At 37.3% G+C, this 2,699-nt stretch overlaps 1 protein-coding gene across 1 annotated transcript in view; it reads left to right on the forward strand.

Annotated features, from left to right (window-relative positions):
- myo15ab (myosin XVAb) overlaps positions 1-2,699 on the forward strand; it is a 43,942-nt gene that overhangs the window by 38,380 nt on the left and 2,863 nt on the right. Inside the window, 4 exon segments of the mRNA XM_035660100.1 lie at positions 148-225; positions 328-424; positions 1,288-1,448; positions 1,536-1,669. Coding sequence (XP_035515993.1) covers positions 148-225; positions 328-424; positions 1,288-1,448; positions 1,536-1,669 — 470 coding nt within the window.

The raw sequence follows: 2,699 nt of genomic DNA on the forward strand, positions 1-2,699 counted from the left end.
CTTTATGTAATATATTATGTATAACACACTTTCCACCACTATATATGTAGGTTTAAATGTGCTAATCCCTAAACAAATCAGCCATAGGCCAACATGTTCAGGGTATGTACCATGTATACTATAAAAATGTGTTTGTAATTTCCTCAGGCGGGACGTAGTTCAAAACGTCAGCTGTTTCTCTTTCCTGGAGGCATCGAACGTCACGCGAAAATCAAGACGTGCTCTGTAAGTCTTCAGCCAAAGTTGGAAGTTCAGCAGCACTAGTGTCTGTGAGGAACAGCTGTGATATACTGTACGTGTGTGTGTTTGTGTGTTTGTGTTTTTCAGGTTGCCCTGGAGGTGATTGAGGAGCTGTGTTATGAGATGGGTTTACACAGACTGGAGGCCATGGAAGAATATGCCATATTTTTAGTCACCAACAGAGGTGGGCTCACAGACGTCTATTTCTTTTTCTTCTCACACTCAAACACACATTAAACGATGTATTAGTGCACGTAGTCAATCTCCTCGTCCGTGCCAGTGAAGCAGATCCACTCACAGATCACATATCAGACTGTTCTCTGGTTTCTAGCTGTGGGAGAAAGTCACTCATGTTCATGAGTCTGATAGGGCTGCCATGGCAAAATAATGAGACATGGCTCAATATCACCTCTTCATTTCCGATACTGATATCACAACAGAAAGTCTCTGCCAATAACAATCCAATACACAATTCTCCCTCTTCCTTATCTGCTCAGATGTTAGTGTGCCATTTTTTTGCACGCTGTGTATCTAAACACGCTGTATTCAGAATAAAAATTACTTACATCCTATAAGTAAATAAATACATTCATAATATGACATAATATAACTTGTTCTAATAAAAAGGAACTTGGTTGTGCTTCCTTGTTTTTTGATAAAATGAAGAAATGTTATAGTGGTTACTGCTCCAGCGTTGATTCTGTCCCTTGCAACACTCACACAGGACTCTTTGCATCCTGTTGTTGTTGTTATTTTATAGCATTAAATATCTCCACATGATAACAGCTGGCAGCTGCCATCGCTCGCATGCTATTCAAAAGCACAGCAGGTCACACAACGTGTGGCTGTACAAATATTAACATGACTTTTGAGGTTTTATGCGTCAGTAGTTTGCAGTGGATTTTAAACAGGTTTTGCTATTATACTGAGTATTAACAAATCCTTTATAATAACAAAAATAAAGTCTTTAACTGAGTAGTTTAAGGTAATCTTTATATAAATAGGCATGTCTCTGAGTAATAAACATCTTTTTGTGCCTGTGTCCAGGTCAGAATGTGCGTCCACTGAACAAACACGAGTACATCCTGGATGTTGCGACAGAGGCAGAGATGGTCGACACCAACTACAGTTTCTGGTTCAGACGAGTCATCTGGACTCAGCCGCTCAAGTTTGACAATGAGCTCTGTGTTGCCACGCACTATAACCAGGTATGACAGGCGATGCTTCACATACATTCAGTATACGTGACCTGCATGTGTGTATGTGTATGTAACTGTGTTTGTGTGTATATTTAGATCCTGCCAGACTACCGTAAAGGCCTTCTAAATGTTCTTCCACATGGAAAAGTGAGCGATCAACAGTTCCACCAGATCTCCAAACTGGCAGCTTTGCAGCATAGAGCCAAAGACATCATCTTCATCCCCAGCATGTGAGAAAACATTAAGTAACTGAGATGTTCTTACAGAATGTTTGACAGTACAACCTTTAGTTTCAGTGACCAAATGATAATACAGAAATTCTAAAATATGTTTTTATGCTTTATTGTCAAACATTTTAGTTTAATAATTATGTCATTGCTGAGTTCAAGACCCCCAATATACTGTGTTTTTACAGTTGAGGGTATAGCAGAATAGTGAAAAAATTGAGAAAGAAAAAAGTGTTTTCTTAATACATAGAAGCAAAATAAACAGTTTCATGCGTACATTACTGTACAATTCAGTATATAAAACATACATACCTGTATATGTACATACATATAAATATCCTCCTACCAGATTTAATTCATTCACTCAAAGATTTGAATTTACACAGCACATTTCGCCCGTCGTGTTTTGAGACAGTCAAAACAACCTTGCATCTCCGTGTTTTTAATTTGCCTTCTTTTCATTTGTATTCTTTTGAACTTCCTTTTGCCTCCCGATTCTTGTAATTACATTTAAAGCAATTATTGTCTGTTTTCTAAGTAAATATTCATACATCTATTATTTCAGGATGCATTAGACCCTTTCTATTTCCCTATTAACACCAATCCAATTTGACCAGAATGACCAAAATATCAATGTGAAATTAGCATATATTTATATTTTACCTGCAGGTTATTAGTAAAGTTCCTCTGTTTCTGCACATTTACTGGAGATATGTTGTTAAATGTTATATATTTTATTATTTATATGTAGGCTATATTTTTCCAGATACACACCACATGACAACATTTAGATAGTTACAGCACAGGAGCACTGAAGCTGCAGTGGATGTTTTTCTAGACTTTCCTTTTTATTACTGATGTTCAACAACCTTACAGGAAAGAAACTCATTGTTGAAAAGACCAGAAAGCAGTGCAGTCAGTAGTTTTTGGTGTTTAAACGGTGTGACGCTTTTTTCTCAACTGTAAAAACTCATGTCCTTCCTTGCTCTTACTGTTATCACTCTCTGTTTCCACCCACCCACACACACACACA

The sequence above is a fragment of the Morone saxatilis genome, unplaced genomic scaffold (assembly GCF_004916995.1).
Source record: "Morone saxatilis isolate NCDOM2014 unplaced genomic scaffold, NCSU_SB_2.0 Contig17, whole genome shotgun sequence".
NCBI lineage: Eukaryota > Metazoa > Chordata > Actinopteri > Moronidae > Morone > Morone saxatilis.